Source organism: Populus nigra, chromosome 18, assembly GCF_951802175.1.
Source record: "Populus nigra chromosome 18, ddPopNigr1.1, whole genome shotgun sequence".
Lineage (NCBI taxonomy): Eukaryota > Viridiplantae > Streptophyta > Magnoliopsida > Malpighiales > Salicaceae > Populus > Populus nigra.
In genome coordinates, this window is record NC_084869.1 from 10,632,591 (window position 1) to 10,646,851 (window position 14,261).

At 37.1% G+C, this 14,261-nt stretch overlaps 2 protein-coding genes and 1 pseudogene across 11 annotated transcripts; 1 reads left to right on the forward strand and 2 right to left on the reverse strand.

Moving 5' to 3' along the window:
• Positions 1–505: 505 nt before the first annotated feature.
• Positions 506–2,120, reverse strand: LOC133678870 (malate synthase, glyoxysomal-like; annotated as a pseudogene).
• A 993-nt stretch (positions 2,121–3,113) lies between these two features.
• Positions 3,114–8,116, forward strand: LOC133678580 (cyclin-dependent kinase G-2-like). Of its 9 annotated transcripts, none has more exons than XR_009835992.1 (8): positions 3,114–5,064; positions 5,181–5,316; positions 5,421–5,509; positions 5,615–5,726; positions 5,829–5,935; positions 6,073–6,467; positions 7,071–7,696; positions 7,797–8,116. XR_009835992.1 is itself a non-coding variant. In XM_062100942.1 (6 exons), the coding sequence occupies exons 1-6, from the start codon at positions 3,611–3,613 to the stop codon at positions 6,233–6,235; spliced, it is 2,061 nt and encodes a 686-aa protein (XP_061956926.1). In that variant the 5' UTR covers positions 3,114–3,610; the 3' UTR covers positions 6,236–8,116. The 9 variants fall into 9 exon arrangements, 2 of the variants coding, with proteins under 2 accessions (XP_061956926.1, XP_061956927.1); XR_009835993.1 differs by having other exon boundaries at positions 7,071–7,176; positions 7,256–8,116; XR_009835995.1 differs by having other exon boundaries at positions 7,071–7,176; positions 7,306–8,116.
• Positions 8,117–9,318: 1,202 nt separating this feature from the next.
• LOC133678581 (uncharacterized) lies at positions 9,319–13,392 on the reverse strand. Of its 2 annotated transcripts, XM_062100945.1 has the most exons (5): positions 12,981–13,118; positions 12,796–12,868; positions 11,387–11,818; positions 10,680–10,986; positions 9,319–9,857 (listed from the first exon to the last, which is right to left on the reverse strand). In XM_062100945.1, the coding sequence occupies exons 2-5, from the start codon at positions 12,832–12,834 to the stop codon at positions 9,715–9,717; spliced, it is 921 nt and encodes a 306-aa protein (XP_061956929.1). In that variant the 5' UTR covers positions 12,835–12,868; positions 12,981–13,118; the 3' UTR covers positions 9,319–9,714. The 2 variants fall into 2 exon arrangements, with proteins under 2 accessions (XP_061956929.1, XP_061956928.1); XM_062100944.1 differs by having other exon boundaries at positions 12,796–13,392.
• Positions 13,393–14,261: the final 869 nt, after the last annotated feature.

The window sequence follows — 14,261 nt, forward strand, 5'->3', positions numbered from 1 at the left end:
ACGTTTTATTATTTAACTAGATTTTATAAATCATATTAAAATTAATAAAATTATCTTGCACACAAAGTGCAAATACATTACTTTTTTTTTTATGTTAAAAATAATTATGAAAGTGAATTTGAATACGGTCAGTATATGGGCCGAAACAAGCAGATTTGAATAGATTCTGGTGGGTGATTTTTTCAAATAATTCAAGCCCAAACGACGCCCTTGTTCCCAAGCATTCCGTTTGCGGCCTTTTTCATCATTTCAATTTGTCTTCAAAAGTTAATTATAACTTACTCTCTGATTTAGCAAAAATAATCAATTAATCTTTATTATTTCTTAAATTCTTATTTAATCCTTATGTTTTCACATGTTTTAAAGTTAATTTATTTATTTTTAAAAAATAGAAAAGGTAAAAAAAGAAGAAGTAAACGGGATGGAAAATTCAAGAAAAAAAGAAAACATTTTAAAAAACAAAATAATGTTAACTTAAACATGATAATTTACAAGCCCATCATAATCTTCGACTTACACACTTGAACAGAGAATAAAATTAAAACATGTGAAGTGTATAACTTGAACTGAAACAGATAGGAAATGACCGATCCCAGGAAATGAAAAACAGGCGCTGAACCTCATGATTTAGAGGCTAGATGATCCCATAGGGTGACGGATGCCGATATTATTATAAGCATTCAGGGTAAGAAAATGATCTAGTGCTGGTGCAGTGCATTGGCCTGTGAAAATCCTGCAAGCCTCCCTGTACATTCCCTTTTTGAACTTCTCTTTCCCAACTTCCCTTTCAATCCTAGCCATTTCCTCTTCCACCACTTTCCCGAACAGATCATTGTTCACTTTCACTCCGAGGCCGTCTCCGTCTAGTTCCACTCTAAATTTAAGCCATTGCCAGTTCTGAACTCGCTGATTTCTGCGGTGGCAGCATCTTCCATGAGGTTGTAAATAGCGACCGAGCCAGTTCCACTTAGCCATGATGCCAAGTGCTGGATTCCTACGCGGGTGTTAAGGCGGAGACCTTCCAGTGAACGAGACCCTCTTGGCCTATGTAAGAGATCTTCCTCAGTTACGGTGGATGCATCTTCACGCTTCATGGAGTGAATTTGGTTTGGTGTGTTTCCCATATTTTTTGAGAAGACTTCCATGCAAACTGGGATAAGTCCAGGTTGGGCTGCCCATGTTCCATCATGTCCTGCTCGAACCTCTCTTAGCTTGTCCTTTCGCACAAGTTCTAGTGACACATTGTTCGCCCCAGTATCGTATCTGATTGGAATCTGAGCTGCCTGTTTAAGAATCAAGAGATTAAACATGGATATAAACATTAAGTACAAAATTTCTTAAGAGTTGCTGTTGGCACAGATAAATATGTTTTGGGGTGAGCCTGGAATGTCTTGGCATAGCTGAAGATGTAATCTCATCTTCCACAATTCAAGCCAACAGAGTGATCCCTCAGGTCGTAGAGGATTTCATTCATTTGGAAGAGAGCTGGAAGTGTTTCGATCAGGACAGTGGCCTTGATGCTTCCCCTTTCAATTCCTGCCATCTTCTCCGCTTTCTCAAACACACAGTTCCATATCTTAGCCTCCCTGCCAATAATTTAGATCGTAAATAAATGTTTAGTTCAACGTGAAATAACGTGATCGCCATTAGTAATAATATAGCTTCATCAATCGTTGTTCTAAAGCAACATTGCGTAAGGGTTCCTCCAACAAGTGATGACTATGATTGAGGTAAGAGGGGAAATTGAAGCTGAAATAATGTTTTGAATTAATTGATGCTTTCTGTGAACTTTCAAAAGGGTTTCCATTTATTCTAAAAAATAAGTGCAGAAAAAACTTCCAAGTTATGATTGCTTGACAATTTAGCTGCTTTATTATGTCAGATGAAAGATTACCTTGAATGCTCCGTCTTTGGGAGATAAAAGAAAGGCCCAAATCCTGCACCCTGAGTCCGACGGAATGCAGCATAGTTGTCGTAAAAGTAAAGGCCGAAGTCCACAAGGCAACCAGTTGAAGGTTCTCCATGTGTGCCTCAGGATGCCAACCTCTTGGGTGAACATGTCCAATCACCTTCCCTGATGTACCTTGTAGCTGGATCAAACCCTGGTAAAGCCCCCTCATTGTACCTCCTTTTGGCTTCCTTGCGACACTCCATTGCATACTTGATGCGGTTCCTAAACTCTCTCTGCAGATCAAAAACAAATTGCAAAGCATCCTAGGTAAGGATCTTTGCAAATTCCCCATCATATCTGCCCCTAATCTCAACCCCTTCTGGAGCATCGTAGCCAAACTTCTTCACATGGGGCGGTGCATAGTAATTTTCACAAGTTGCAAGTCCCATTACTCTCTCCTGTTTTTCTAGAACCGCTACTCTTTTTTCTCGTTAGTTTTGGCTTTATGCGAGCAAGATTAATCAAATGTGAATAAAATGAAGGATGTGAGGATTGATTATGGTGTTTGTGCCTACCTCGGGAGGTGCAAATTGCTAGAGGAGATGGTGGTGGGATAGAGGCGTAATACAAGCTGACAAATTGCTGTAATGGAAGGCAGGCATTTGGGCCGATTGGAGGAGATGAACAGAGAGTTCACTAGTTTTAAGCCCAGGAAAACGGATCAAGAAGCCCTGTAAGCCAGCCCCTTCTCCGGGCACAGCAAGCCCGGTGACGTTCTTGAAAGCTAAAGATTTTTAATTAATCACATTTATATAAAGAATGAGTTACTACAACATTAAATCTTATTCTTCATTTATAAAAATGCATAATAGATTTTTTTTCTCCAATTACCATAACATTTTTTCATTTAAAATATATTCTAATACACAAAATCCATCAAATTAATTTTTTAAAATAATAAAAATGTTTCTATAAGAAACTCAAAAATACAAAGTAATATATAAAAAATTATCTTTTAATTTTATTAACAAGATAGAGTCAAAAATAAAATTCTATGATAAGTTTTTATTTAATTACCTCTAGTGGTTGACAATAATAAAATGGCAAAAGGAGGGGCATTAGAAATGTAAATATAAAATATTTCAAGGGTCTAAAACATAAAAAAGAAAAAGGAAAGAGACAAGAATCTCCACCGCCCACGAGTCCACAGAAAAAACGAGTAGCAGCCGACTCAGAAACTGTATATAAATTATTCCAATTACTGGCGGAGGTCAAACCAGAACACCGCACATAATTGCGTAAACGCGTTTTGGATTCTCTCTCCTCTTTTTTTCCAACTGTTTCTTCGATTCCGATCAACGTTGATTTTGTCTCCGTTTCTCTATATCTCCGGTAAGATCTTTGATTACCCTTGTTTTCTCAAGGAGAGACACCGTCAAAACCAAAAAAACAAAAGAAAAATAATCACGATCTGGGGTTTCGATTTTTTTCCCAATCAATTTCATTTTTTTTCCAATTAATCGTATACGGTATTTTCCATATATTTGTTTGATTGCTGAATAGATTTGAAGTACCTAGGTTTTGTTTTTTTGTGTTTTAAAGAAAAACAGGAAATTGAATTGAATTAGGGTTTGTGTTTGGGTATCTGGAAAAAGTTGTTTTGTTTGTTTCCTTGTGAATTTTGATTGAGAAGAGTTGTGTGTTGTGGTTGTTGATAATATGGCGGCAGGGCGGCTCGATGTGTCTAGGAGGCGGGGTGGTGGTGGTTATTTTGATGAGGTGAAGTGGGGTGGTGATCGTGGTTTGGTACGGAAAAATGGGTATCATAGTTCAACGATTGTGCCTAGTTTTGATTTTAGACGAAGTGGGTTTAGTTGTAGAGATGGACAACGACAGTCAGGGGAGCCGTGGCAATTTAATGCCTTCGGTTCCTCGAAGTATGAGGAAGGGGAGATACCAGCAAATGAAGATGGGGTTCAATTGCCCGCAGAGAAGAAAAGGAAGTTTTCTCCTATTGTATGGGATGTTGAGGAGAAAAAAGCGAAGATTTCTTCAAAGAATAGAGTTGTTCAGAGGAGTAGTACTCGGGATTTAAATGTTGTTTCAGACGAGGATGTTGTGAAAAGTCCTGTCAAAGGAGGATTGGAGCTTGTGGTGGACAAGGATTGTGTGGATGGAGGATCAGCTGATGGTATTGGATCTGAGTATCCAGCCCCTTTGTCTCCTTCATTGCATCCAAAGAAAGATGGGGGTTATGACCAAGAGCAGGGACAAGTGGAGGAGGAAGAGCTTCCTGAAGCACGGAATATAGCCATGTCCCGGTGGGCTTCTGATGATGATTCTCCAAGGGATACCACTTTGATTGATGATAAAGGAATGCATGGAGAAATGGTGTACAGGACAGATTTGATTAATAGAGAAGGGTTCCAGAGAGAAGTCTCAGATAGAGATGGATCAAGTTCATCTCTATCGGATGAAAGAGGTTTCAGTGGCAGCTCTGCTTCGGAATATGAATTGCAAAATGATGTCATGGACATTGATGATATTAGGGATGAAAATGCCAGTGAGAATGAGATGGAGCAAACCGCTGGTGAAGAGCCCACAGTTACTAACCAAAGGGGGTTTAATATGCTAGAGGGTTGTAGAAGTGTGTTCGAGTATGAAAGACTCAATGAAATCAATGAAGGAACCTATGGTAAAGTGTACAAAGCCAGGGATAAGAAGACTGGAGAATTTGTGGCTTTGAAGAAAGTGAAGATGAATGTCGGAAGAGACAAATACTTGGAAGAGTATGGTTTCCCCTTGACATCTTTGAGGGAGATTAACATTCTTACGTCTTTTGATCACCCTTCAATTGTGAGAGTTCAAGAAGTTGTGATGGGGGACCTTGATAGTGTTTTCATGGTGATGGAGTACATGGAACATGATCTCAAGGGGCTGATGCAAGCGATGAAGCAGCCTTTCAGTACAAGTGAAGTCAAATGCTTAATGCTACAGCTTTTGGAAGGTGTCAAATATCTTCATGATAATTGGGTGCTTCACAGGGATTTGAAGACATCAAACCTTCTTTTCAATAACCAGGGAGAGTTGAAAGTATGTGATTTTGGGATGTCACGCCAGTATGGTAGCCCATTGAAGCCATATACCTCTCTGGTGGTTACTTTGTGGTACAGGTAAGTTGCACTTTACATGCTTAATTTATTTTGTGTTATGAAGTTATCTCTTGTAATTTTCTGGACTGGGATAACTAGAAGTTTTAAGCTTATCGAGTGTTACTTTTACATTGCAGGGCACCAGAACTTCTTCTTGGAGCAAAGAAATACTCTACAGCAGTTGATATGTGGTCAGTGGGTTGCATAATGGCTGAAATGTTGACCAAGGAACCCCTATTCACAGGGAAAGGTGAAATTGATCAGCTTGACAAGGTACTAATCAACTTCTGCTCTGGTACTTTACTCATTTGATTTTATTTTTTGTAAGATTTGTTTTCCATAGTTCTTTTCTGATTTGAAAAAAAAAATGATTGCAGATCTTCAAAACTCTTGGCACACCAAACGAGACTATTTGGCCTGGGTTATCAAAATTGCCAGGGGCAAAAGCAAATTTTGTTCAGCAACCGTAAGTATCTGTTTGGTCTACCTTGTCTGTTATTATTTTTTTCCCCTTAAAAATATCTGAATGCTATTGGCCTGCACACCTTATAGATACTGCTTTCTTTTTCAGGTATAATCAGTTACGGAAGAAGTTTCCTTTCACACCTTTCACAGGATCTCCAGTTCTCTCTGACTCAGGATTTGACTTGCTAAACAGACTCCTAACTTATGACCCAGAGAAGGTAATTGTAGTGCGTATGTTCCAAGTTGGTTTTTGTTACTGCCCCATGGTTTTTAAAATATATGATTATTATACTAATTGGTGTTGCTTATTGCTAATGCAGCGAATAACAGCAGACGACGCTCTTAATCATCCCTGGTTTAATGAGGTCCCACTATCAAAATCAAAAGAATTCATGCCTACTTTCCCTCCTCAGTATGCAAAGAACAGGTAGCTGATAGACTGGATGACTAGAAGCAGTACACAACTGAGAAAAATTTCGTGAACCTCTTACCTTTTCTTCACTATTTCCCAGAACAGGGCTTCTTGTTGTGTGCCTTTTTCTCAACTTGTACTCTGACTCTTAGGCCTAATCAAAGAACAATGAAGTGTCTAGATTCCAGGAGCATCGGTGAAGGAAGGCAGTACCAGGTGTTATCTGGCACATATTGGTGGATATCATCCTTTGGGATTTGCATCCTTTTTTGTAATGATCCTGCAGTCCTTGACCCACAAGGTCCTGAGTATTGACCTTTTTCTTTGTCTTCCATTGTTTCTGTTCTCTTTTAATCAGCTTGAGTTCAGAATGAGTGTAAATATTTCTCAACTCATTTATAAATGATTAGATTTATTTATACATATCTTTTCATTTAGTGCTGAACTGTTATTCAATCTATTTTCTTGTATATTCAAACTTTGCTTGCTAGAGAGAACTGATGTAAGGCAATGGATTGGGGCGCTGATATTTATGGTCACTTGTAAGGTACTGAATCTCCTATTTGTTTGATGATTATGTAATCTGGTTTTATATTTTTGCTTGTTTTGATCCAGATTAAAATTTCCCCTGACATTCGGTTGATTCTACTTTCACGTTGACTCTTTTTATGCTCTCACAAAAGCCAAGACTGTATTTGATATCGTTGCCTTCATTTATTATTCAGAGTCAGCTTTCTGCTTTTTAAATTCAGCACATGAAAGCCTGTCCTATTTTACGCTTTTGTGGTTCAGCTTGTCAATGCATTTTCTATCAAGCTCAAGAAAAAGAAAAGTAATGTTAAGCTGCTATAGCATTTTGTTAGGCTCTCATTATTCAATGTAAAAAACATATCTGATAACCTGTGAAGTTTGTTTGGAAAGTGCTCTTTATAGTGTTAAATCAGGTGCACCTTTTGAGATAATTCTGATGTATATTTGCGAACAAATGATGCATAACTTACATATACATCCATGCTTCGCTGATGTGTCATTAGCCTCTGTTGGTTTTTCACTTTTGGACCTCTGTCAACACGTGTAAAGATTTTTCATTTTTCATTTATATATGTTATGTTCTTTTGATTCTGATCCCTGTAAATTTCCGAGTTACCAGCTTCCTTCAATGATGGCTGCTATAGAATTTGCAACTACTCAGCTACCGTGTTTCTCAAGTTCTTTTGGTTGGATGTTCAGCCGGTATGTGAATAGAATGTGGAAAGGTTAACCCCCTTGCTCTTTTTTTCTACTCCATCATCGCTTGTTAGTCTGTTCTGACTGACTTGTCTTTCATGATCCTAGATCATTTTGTACATGCATCCTTTTCTTTGCAAAAATGTGCTCCCGTGCAGGTTTGGAGGAATATCCCCAGCTCCCTCCATGACCACCTGTTCATGCGTGTGGGAGTAGAAGGGGTTTAATGTTGCAGAACATAAAAAGAATTGCACATGCAATTGCCTCCCATGTGCTCTGCTTTCCCACACTACTTCACAAATTCTTGGATTCTTGTCTCTCGATTCTTTGGGCTTTTGAGTTACAGCAGCGTTTAATATCGAGAAGACTGCCAAACGTGTTGTGGCCTAATGTTTAGGAAGCAAGCAATATGTGAATGCGCAATTGTTCATTTGGACGTTTCAGTTCAATCTTCTCCTCTGTTTCTTTACCAGGAATAATGTTCTGATCATTTTGTGATGAACACAGCTCAAAAATACTTTGAAATCAATGACATTTATTAATACAGAGGTATTTTTCTCCCGAAACATATGCTTCGTCTGACTTTGAAACACGAGCTTATTTTGCTTCACTTGAACACCTACATGGGGCATGGTTTTGCTTTCGACAGAACAAACATCACAGAAGTTCAGGAGCACCATTTGTCAATGAGTATTCTTGTTCGCGGAGCCATTAAGTAGAGGAGCGATAATCCTGAATGCTCAATGATGTCAAAACTCCTCTTGAGCTCGTTACCTGCGGAGGCGGTATGTAGGGGGGCAATAATTCTCCAGTCCTGAATGTTCGTTCACCTGTTATGCTTTATCAATGGACGAGAGAGTTGTAAAATCGATGTCCCATGTAAATCAGCCATTTATATGGACTGAAGATGTTATGTTATAAAAACTTAGATGATCTTAAATGAGAAATGGGGCCAAAAATTTATATGAACCGATATAGATTTGTTGAGCTAAATCGTTCACTTTTCGGAGGCGCTTAGAACAAGGAAATTTTACACTAGAAATCAGGCATCAAGTTGTTTGTCAACTTCAGCAAGCGACCTAATGTTTATACATGGCTGCTAACATGGCAACAATACATCCATCCCAAACATCAAAATATATCTGAATCTAGAAAATATCAATGATCTGACCCTCTTCTCAAATCAGATGGCTCTATTCTTACAAAAAGAACAAGCGACTTCATCTCTAAAACGAAGAAAGTGCCAGTAAGGAAGAATTGGCTCAAGAGTCCCAAGTAAATGATAGTACCGATAGACCAACGGTTCATTTTCTGATTATCATCTTTGATTGTGTGGTGCAGGCAGCTAAAGAAATTTTTATACTTTCGTAGTTGGCATAGATATCTTATTAGAAGAACGAATCTGAAAAGGGTTATCTATATATTATTATGAGCATTCAATCCAGAGCGTAGAGGGGGAAAACCACTGTTTTCTTTATTTTTAATTAACTTCTCCATCCTCTGCATGTTAGCCTGTTCAGTTCCCCCATGTCTTTCTTGCTTGCATATAATTTCTTCATGCATCGTTTTCTGCTACACTCTTGGGGTTTCCCGAAGAGAAAAAAGGGTTGCCGAACATGAACATGAATTGCACTTATAATTGCCTGGTTTCAGCAATTCACTTCATAAATTCTTTGACTGTTGTTTTTCTCAGTTCCTGTTCAACTTACAGCAGTGTGGATGAAGATCAGTACGCTATCTAAGAAAAAACAACTCGGGGGGTAAGGTGTTACTATTGTCTACTGAACAAGCAACATGTGCAAACGTAATTGTTAAGCTTGTATGTTCCAGTTCAATGTCCTCAACTCTTTTTCTACCGAAAATAATGTTACGTGCCCCTATGATACGTTCAAATTTACTGATATTTGTCCAGACAACTATTTTTCTCAGGAATCATGCTCCATACACATGACTGAAACACTTGGCTATGTTACATCACTTGACACTTGGAACCAGGTTTTGCTTTTAACAAAATCCAGTTAACATCATCTAGAAGAGCAATCCCATTCATCATCCATTTATAGGGTATTCTATATATTTCCTGCGGAGACGGTAAATAAGAGCAACAATTCTCCAATCCCAATTGTACAATAATCGAGACAAACACCTTGTAGAGCTACACAGATGGATCAGAAGTAAAATAAAAGTGCAACGTAAATCAGGCGAGAAAAAAACTGGCTATGATCTTACAATGTCATCATATCATTTGTGATAATCCTGTTCAACTGGAGCAACAAATGAGGAGTTTGACTGGGATTTATAGCTGACTGATATCATAAAGAGTTCTTTCGGGGAAAAATAAGGTGCTTGGAACAAACAAAATTGAAACCTATAAAACAGCATTCAATCTCGTTTGTCAACTTTAGTATGCAACCTGATGTTAGAACAAGGTTGCTAACATAGAAATACATCTAAAACAATTACACAAACAACGTATCAGAATCTAGAAAGTACTAATTATGCTGCCCATTGACTCCAGCAAAAAATTGGGTGGAATATGCGAGTTTTATGGGGTATGCTGTGTGAATTTACGAATGATAGATGGTTATGGTCTTCCCAAGTACAAAAAGAACCAGCGACATCTCCAAAAAGAAGATAGTGTTGATGAGTGTCCGGTCAATTGTCCATCCAAAAACACTAAACCCACCAGGATTGGATTGCAAATACGTCACTGCAAAAGAAAAGGGGGGGGTTCAGTTAACTTCACGGTTATTCCGAGGAAGAAATGAAAAGAGCCACAGAAATTGAATGACTGATAGTTTTATTAGATTGATATTCATTTATCTGCTTTTGTTATGCCAGATCTTGATTATATGATGCAACCAAGGAGCTAAACTTTTTTCCTTTTTTTGGTAGTTGCCAGAGATGTTTGTTAGAAGAATGAATCTGTTCAAGCTATATAAATAGTTGCATAAGAATCAAAATCATCATTAACTTAAAAGGGTTGTCTCTTGAATGGTCCTATTTGGGAAAACAAAGGTTTGCCACCACATCGGCACATATATATTTAACTGCAGAATTGAATGCTAACCCCACTATTCCTGTTTACTATCAGTTCAAGTAGCATCCAAAAGTATAGGCCATGGGAGCCTTTTGTGCTGTGAGAAAAGAAAAAAACACTGTTGGCCTCAGGGAAAGTCTGAAATTTGATAGGGGTTTAGAGACCAGGGTGTCAAAAAGGGTTTTGTGCGGCTGATAAAAATTGATTACTACTAGTTTTGGTGTGTACTATAAGATATGACCACCTTGGCTTGGTTGGTGCTGAACCTATCTCACATAGCAAGAGATTCTTTGCTTGAACATGCGATGGAAGTCTCTATCATGATGAGTCTAGCAGCTACATGCAGCAAGCCTAGGATGAGTGGATCCCCGCCACTTAGGATTAGGACGAACTTATTAGTTACTAATATCAAACACATTTTCATTTGCAGCTACAGTGAAAAAGAGACGACAATTTGAGTGTACAAAACTGATTGTTGATTTAGATACATACCAAAAGCTTGTCTCTTGTGATATGTTGACATATATGAAGCCAACTGGGTAGTAGTTGGCACTGGCACATAGTCAACTGCCTCCAAATCACTTTCTGAATAATTTATGCACAATAAATGGCCTGTATTGGCAGCCTCCGAGCTTCCACAATTGCTGCTTATTTCCACTTGAGAAGTGTCATCAGAGGCACATGTAACTATAGAATGCCATTTAGCAGCAACTGATCCAGTGCCTTGTGCTCTATGTGTGATTTTTGCAGCAGCATGCAGGCAAATTATTAAACCAACAAGCTCAACTATAGAAGAGATCTGCAACCATCACAAAATTGCAATCTAAGAAAGAAACTCAAGTCTAGAATTGCTATGCAAACACGTGGAGATGCTGGTGTATTGTTCAAATATTTTCAGCTAACTTTGAAAGCTGTGAGTTGTATGGTTTAACAATTTGCATTAGAAGGTCTACCTTTCCTTTTCGATCCAAAGTCTTGTACTTCTTTTGTAACTAATTTCATGAGATATTGCTAAAAGGTGATGATTTTGTAACGAGGGATGTTATCTACATATAATGCTTCAATTTAAAGGTAAAGACACAATTAAGCATAACACAAGTTTCTGCAAGAGGTGGAATTTAGAATTGAACAAGTTGCTCCTTATCAAATGTATGGTAAATTGAGAAGGAAAAAGCAACAGCATATTTTTCTGCACTTACCACAAAATCACCACCATTGATGAAATTGATAATTTCACTATTCCATGTAGTTTGAAATAAAGCCACGACCTGACTCGCTGTCACAACCAAGAGCTCAAGAATGAAAAAAATTCGGAACCTATGGCTTATCTTAGATAGATAATGTGTTAGACGAATGTGTTCCTCAATGTACTGTGAAACATCCATATCCCTTTCTAAGAGCTTCCCGTAATTTTCAAAGTGAATCACTTGAAAATTGCATACTAAATTGAATAAAGCACAGCCTGATAAATAGATAGTGATTGAATAGGTCCATGAGAAAATCAAAGCTATCAGTATCGCAACAGATTGCCCCCAAGAATGGTGTGGCACGTATATAATGCGAACAGCCTCGCGAACAATCTTCAGGAGGAGGAATGGTATCACCCATACTGCCAACAAGCGGAAGAAACCCTGAATATATAGAGTTTTCAAATCAATGGCTTGACATCTATGAATAAAATATATTACAATCACAACTATACAAAAATTTAATGATTATAACAGAGATATTCTAACAGAGGAAGATTTCTTCACTATTTTCTTACCAGGTTATGCAGGAATCAAAACTTCCACTCAAGTGCATGGCATAATACAGATGATTAAAGAAAAGGCAGTTTTAAGCTCTGTCCATTAAATGGACAGCATGATATTCTATTCCACGATACTGATTAATCTGAAATTGTAGGAGAAAACATTCCTCTGTTAATGGACTCGAGTATCTTACTCCACAGCACAATTCTTCAATAGCCTATTATTGACAGTTTCTTCGATGGATTTGTTTTTGAAACAGTATCTCCATGCAATCAAACGATCCAAAAGGATATTAATAATAAATAAAACAATAAAAAGAGCAGAAGGGAATGACACAAGTACAAATAAAAGGACAAACATCAAACTTGGGTAAACTAAATTTGACAGCATGACTCTTTTTATTGCATGATTATAATTAATCTGAGATTATAGGAAAAGGGATCCGCTGTTAAGGGAATCATGCATCTAATTGTTAATCTACAACAGAAAATATTATACTTTAAAAACTATCATTGCTAATTTCTTATTTGGATTTCTTTTTAAAGCATCATCTCCAAGCAATGGGCAAGGAACCAACTCAAAAAGATATAAATAATAGATAGATAGATAGATAAAATAATAGACAGCACAGTTTGATTTATTGAATGTCAAAACCTGACCCCATTAAAATCACTCCAACTTCTCTACCGCGTTTAATGCTCAAGCCATGACTAGTAATTGCACACATCAAGTATGAATCTTAAAAAATCAACCACAACCAAATCAATTACCACAAATTAACAAAAAAAAAATCTTAGCTTTGATCACTTAAAAAACTACAACAGATTTAGAAATTAAAATAAAAAGGTTTTCCTTACATTAATCTTCTTCACATATTCATCACGAAACTGCGCCATATGTCCATGATAGCGGTCCACAAAAAGAAACTTCCTGAACCCATACTTCCTCAAGTTATGTGAAATACAAACAAGAGAAATGGCAGCAACTAGACACTGAAACACCAAAACCTGAATCTCAAAGGTACGAATTTGGTACTTCTTACAGTCAGTAGTGCAGTTAGAGAAATAGTGGATCATCACAACAGGAAGAGCAATACCAAGAAGCAAAAAAGAGAGCCATGAGAGAATGAGACTTATAAAGGAGTGTTGACAAAAGCCAAAGACCCTTAAGATGGTTTCTAAATGGTTTAGAGATTTGGAGAGATGGGCTTCATCTTCTTGGTCTTCATATATGAGAGGGACTTGTGTTGTTGATACCAAGTCATCTGTTTGCGAGCAAGGAACTGCCATTTAAGAGAGTGAAAGTGAGGTTTTTTTTGGTGGGTTGTCTGATTAGAGACAGAGGAGAGTCAGAAACCTTAAATGCGCCTAGACTAAACTAGTGGATTTTGGAGAGAAAGAGATGCAGACAGTATCTATCCGTGTCTGAAAGGAGGCCGTGTTCATATCTAAAATATTGTGTCGGACTGTATTTTATATGATGTAATCAATCTTTGGAAAATCAAGTGTTAGTTTAGTAATTCAGTGAAACATACCTTTTAATATATTTTTTTATGTAAAATATATTAAATATCAACATATTAAAATATTATTCAATTTAATATATTTTACATAAAAAATATTTAAAAAATCAAATAAAACCACAATACAAAACACGCTGTATTATTTATTATATTTATTGTTTGTTATCGAGATGAAAAGAACAAAGATAGAAAAAATAAGGGTTTTTTATTTTATTTTTGTGCCTGGAATTATAGAGATTTTATCTAAAATTATTTCAGAAACAAGGATTTCTATGTTTTTTATGTTTTAATCTTCATAAAAAACAAGTAAAAAGGCAAAATCTTGTATCCCACTTTCGGTTGCTTTCAGAAGGAGGGAACTCTCGTTTCTTTTTCTTGATTGAAGGCATTGTAGATTCTGGGACCTGCAAAGTATGAAAGACAGACAGACATGGCAAACATTTAAAAGCTAATTCCATACCATTTCCCTGAGTTTCGTGTATTGTGACGAAGACAGCTTGAAAAGAAGAAAAGGAAAGGGTTTTATTGGGAAGTGGCCCGAAGCTTAAACCAAACGGTCAAGGGATCTGTACAAACTAAAAGAAAAAAAAGTTGTGGAATGCAAAGTTTTTCCCCGGACATCGATTTGGCTCAGTAGCCGAGTCATGAATTTTATTCTGATTCTTCAAATTAATTTTAAATTTTTTATTAAATTAAAATAACATTATTTTATTAAAACAGATTAACGAATTACAGTCGAGTTTTGTTGGGTCAACCAAGTTAACAGGTCACTAGACTTTTTACTTTTCTTATTTTTTTTAA

Excerpts from the sequence above, each read along its gene's own strand:
- LOC133678580 (XM_062100942.1), top strand. The coding sequence starts at position 3,611 with ATGGCGGCAGGGCGGCTCGATGTGTCTAGGAGGCGGGGTGGTGGTGGT. Across the intron at positions 5,317-5,420 it reads AAATTGATCAGCTTGACAAG|ATCTTCAAAACTCTTGGCAC; the intron begins GTACTAATCAAC and ends AAATGATTGCAG. Across the intron at positions 5,510-5,614 it reads GCAAATTTTGTTCAGCAACC|GTATAATCAGTTACGGAAGA; the intron begins GTAAGTATCTGT and ends TTTCTTTTTCAG.
- LOC133678581 (XM_062100944.1), bottom strand. The coding sequence starts at position 13,227 with ATGGCAGTTCCTTGCTCGCAAACAGATGACTTGGTATCAACAACACAA. Across the intron at positions 11,819-12,795 it reads AATATGTGAAGAAGATTAAT|GGTTTCTTCCGCTTGTTGGC; the intron begins GTAAGGAAAACC and ends CTATATATTCAG. Across the intron at positions 10,987-11,386 it reads TCAATGGTGGTGATTTTGTG|ATCTCTTCTATAGTTGAGCT; the intron begins GTAAGTGCAGAA and ends TGATGGTTGCAG.